Source organism: Arachis stenosperma, chromosome 1, assembly GCF_014773155.1.
Source record: "Arachis stenosperma cultivar V10309 chromosome 1, arast.V10309.gnm1.PFL2, whole genome shotgun sequence".
Taxonomy (NCBI): domain Eukaryota; kingdom Viridiplantae; phylum Streptophyta; class Magnoliopsida; order Fabales; family Fabaceae; genus Arachis; species Arachis stenosperma.
Window position 1 is genome coordinate 8,509,568 of NC_080377.1, and position 4,508 is coordinate 8,514,075.

At 32.2% G+C, this 4,508-nt stretch overlaps 1 protein-coding gene across 1 annotated transcript; it reads right to left on the reverse strand.

Moving 5' to 3' along the window:
- Window positions 1-504: 504 nt before the first annotated feature.
- Window positions 505-1,131, reverse strand: LOC130974615 (agamous-like MADS-box protein AGL80). Its single transcript, XM_057899480.1, has one exon. The coding sequence runs from the start codon at window positions 1,129-1,131 to the stop codon at window positions 505-507; it is 627 nt and encodes a 208-aa protein (XP_057755463.1).
- Window positions 1,132-4,508: the final 3,377 nt, after the last annotated feature.

Below are 4,508 nucleotides of genomic sequence, written 5' to 3' on the forward strand. Positions count from 1 at the left end.
AGTCCGGTAGGCAAAAAAAAAAAAAAATCCGCTGTAGATCGGAGTTCTATTTAAAGGTTTGTCACAGACTAATAGATTGCTATGTATACAACACGATATTTGAATCTTCGATCTGATACTTGTTTAAGCAGACTAGTGAGTTAAGCACTAGACAAATCCAACTTGGTTAGAACACTATTTTTTATATACTTAAGCACTCATTAAACAGGAAAGTGAAGAAAATGTACAAATAAAAAGATCTAAGAACACTAATAGAACTTCATTGAATACCTCACAAATGATAATTCTTCTTACCACCAATACATTTCATAAGAAAAAAGTACACTTAACTTGTGCAAAAGAAAAAAAAACATGCATAAATTCAAAATTACTAAACTATGATGGTGTAAGAAAGGGACATCTAATAATAATAATAATGACAAACATAACATTAAAATCAACCAACATGGGACAAACTCATCATTGCACACCCCACTAAACATGGTTGGTTGGTTTGTTTATTTTTCAAGGATCGAATGGGGCTGGGCGATAATCATTTTGGAAATTATTAGCAGCATCCACAAATGAAAACACACCACCATCGATGATATTGTCCACTTGAGCTTGCTCTTCGTTGATGGTTGCTACTCCATTATTATTGCTACTAGCCCCTTCTTGCCCTTGAAGCTTGCTAATTTGCTTATCGACCTCCTTGATATTTTGATCAATGATCCATGCAAGATCATTGAGATCAATCATGGTGGCATTGTCAAGGGATTGATGGCCAGCTAAGGATTGAAACATGAGATTGTTCATTTCTTTCTTTCTATTCTCATTTTTTAGTTTTTTTAGTTGATCTTGGCCTTTTTGGATCCTTTGTCTCAAGAAGCTTTCTTGAGACATCATTTTCTTGCTTTGTTCTAATTCAGGCATCTCCTTAAATCTAGAGATCACTCGGTTCACCTCTGATGGTGACGGCCATACCTCTGGTCGTGGATCATCAGAGGTATAGATTATAGCACAAGCATCAACCCCGCAAAGAGTGCTAATTTCATCAACCTTTTTTATTAGACCACTTTTTCTTTTCCTTAGTGTTGCCCTCCTCTTTGAGTCATTTGTTATGTATTTGAGCTCCACTTTCTTTCTAGCCATAATGATGATATGGTAATCAGAAAGATGGAAATCAAGAATGAAAAGTTTTTGATTTTTATTGACTCAATGTCTACTATTGCTCTATTTATGTTGTTTATATAGGATAAATTTTAGATATGCATACAAGTTGAATATCTTAGGTAGCATGTATGTGCATTATCACCATTGTACAAAAATTCCTGATTTAATTAGAGGGAATTTAAAATAGATTTTAATTAAATGCATTGCCATATGTGGATGGTATAAAAAATCTAAATCTTTTAATGTTTTGTAACAAATAAAATAAACGAAAATATTTGGTAATAAAAAATATTAATCAAAAACAGCTAAAACTTGTCTTGTTTAGTATTTATTAATTGTTAACAATTAATGTATGCTAAATTAAATAAGATAATTTCTGACTTTTTTTTATCTTTCTACCATTATTGTAAAATAAACTTGGATAAAATACTGTTTTGGTCCCTAACATTTGGAGTGAATTCTATTTTGGTGTCTAACGTTTTAATCGTCCTCTTTTTATCCCAAAACGTTTAAAATGAAATCAATGTTATCCCACCGTCAAATCCCTCACTAACAACTAACATAATTAATATACTGCTAATAATATTTTTGTTAAAGTTATGTTTGCTCAACCCTCTTATTCTACTACCTTCACCCTCTAAAAAGCTCAAATCCCATTTTTCTATTCCTTTCTTCCTCTCGCTTTTACACTATTAATTCTTCAAGAGGGGTATGAGGAGGAAGAAAAAGGGAGTAAGAGAATGGAGTTTGAACTTGTTGAGAGGGCGAAGGTAAACATAGGGGGTTGGGTAAATGTAGCTTTAACAAAAGTATTATTAATAGTACATCAGTTTCGCTAAATGTTAGTGAAGAAATATTTAACGGTGGGATAACATTGATGTCATTAAACATTTTGTGATAAAAATAAGACAATTAAAAAATTAGGATCCAAAATAAGATTAACCCCAAATATTGGGGATTAAAACAATACTTTATCTAATAAACTTTTAAAGCTTTACAATACAAGTCAATAAGGTGTACTGGTGTAGACTTTTAGTCAGAAACAACTAATGTTTATCAAAATTAAAAAATCTAATACATCCTTATATATATATTAATAAATATCCAAACTTACTCTTATGTTTATCAGAGTGGTAGACTTTTTAAATTTTAAAAATTATTTTAGATTTATTAAAAGTTATTTTTAATTTAATGTATTAAACATAAATACAATAGCTTTTAGAAAATTATCTTTTAAAAGCCAAATTTAATACGCTACTTTAAAAAAACACCAAATAAACAATTTTATAAAGAATATAGAAAAAAATAAATATTTTATAAGACCAAGAACTTATTTAAACCAAATATTTAATAGTTTGTGATACTGAAATAGGCTTTCGATAAATCATATAAAATGGTAACTACTGGTTTTTTTTTTCATACTACTCTTTCGATATAGAATTGAATGCTTTTTGAGAAAAAATTAATGTCGAACTCGAAGTGCCATGCTATTATTACTTAATATTTATTTGGCGAAGACATAGTCTTTTTTTAAGGACTTGTTGGTGCTAAGCGTGAAAGAATGCTACAGGTTTGGTAATTTCTCCACCTTCCAAAAGAAAAGATCCCATTTTATTAAAGTAGCTTCTCATGTATACCGTCTGTATAGCAAGTCATACAAATTGCATAGTATCATAATTTGCTATTTCGAATATTATTCATCGCTTGGAAAATTTATAAACAGATACAAATTTTTCTTGTCCTTCATACTAAGATATATTATAAGGCCGACAAGTTGATTCAATATTTCACTATCAACCTCTTAGCCTAAAAAAAAGAGTCGTTCTCTATAAAGTCGGTTGATAATAAAGGATTACCATATGTTCATAACACGCAGTAGAAAAAAAGAAAGTAATCCTAAAGATCTATTTTGTGCTTGAACTTTATTCGAATAATATATAGATCAGATCTAAACACCTTAGGACGTTTTAGTAAAAACTTTATTCTTTGTTGTACGATGACTCTATGCGCATCCACACCGAGACCAACCTTGTGCTTAACTCCTTGACCAACAGATATCTGATCTAAATTGAGAAACTTCTTTGCAACTCTTTACACACCATAAAATTCTTCTCCAAAAATCAGACTCACATACATTTATGAAGGAATAAAACTCTTGTGTTGGTTTTCTTCTCTTTCCTCCACTCGTGGCATACATACATACATATATATATATTTTTTTTGGTGACTATACATACATATATATATATATGTAAGACCCAGAACTTTTGAAAAGTCTTATTATGATCAAGTCTCAAATCATATGGTTATTTATAGCCTTAATTTCAGAGATTATTTTATTAAAGGTAATTAAGGCAAGTTTTGATTTATTGGATTTGAGATGAGTTATGATTATTATCCAATTTTATAATCATTGGATTATTTTCTATATTTGAATTATAAAGTTGATAGTTATGAAATAATAAGGATTTTGTATGATTTGGATTAGATAAGTAATATTTTAAATATTAATACTGCTATTTGGAAGATGAAGAAATTAAGTATATTATTTCTAATTATTTGATTTGGGCATTTTATTAAAAGTAATTTGTAAAAATGGATGATCAAATAGTGTTTTATATATACAATTAGTGTTGGATTTAATTTGGGTATCAATTATTATATTATCCCCAATTTTATGTAAAATTACGAAATTACTCCTAGACCTAATTTGCCCAAACCTTAACCCAGTTACCACTCTCTCTAACCCTACAGCTGCCAAAAACCCACCCCAACACCCAGCAGCAGCAACGCTGCAATGATGGAGAAGACACACACACACAGCCTCCCTTTTTGAACCAAAGAAAAGAACGAAGCAAAGAGGGGAAGGGAGTCTGAGTCGTGGCCTCTTGTTCAAAATTGGATAAAACGCCCCTGGGCGAAGAGACGCCCGACGGTTCCTGCGAGGTGCTCCCCAGTAACGACGTCCAGCCGGTACTGGACGACCCATTTACGGAGGGGGAGGACGCACACTCAGCACTCAATGGCGAGAGGGCCCCGCCCATGGAGGATAAGAGAACATATGAAAGTATAGCAATGAACATCGGGATGATACTAGGAAATATGGTCCGAAGAATCTCGATAGTAGTTCCATGAACAATCCTTTGCGGGATTGGGTTTTTTTGATAGTGGAAATGCCATAAAGCGCGAACCAAGATCCGTGATACGAAAACCAAAATCAGAATGAGGAAGAAAAAGATATCGTGATGTAAATCGATTATTCCTTGCATCATAGGACTTGCTGCGTCTTGAAATCCTAATTGCCATGGCTCCGCTGAGGAGAGGAGGAGGGAGCTTGCCGTCGCGCCACCACGTCA

What these genes read in the sequence shown, in the direction of transcription:
- LOC130974615 (XM_057899480.1), bottom strand. Translation starts at nt 1,131, where the DNA reads ATGGCTAGAAAGAAAGTGGAGCTCAAATACATAACAAATGACTCAAAG.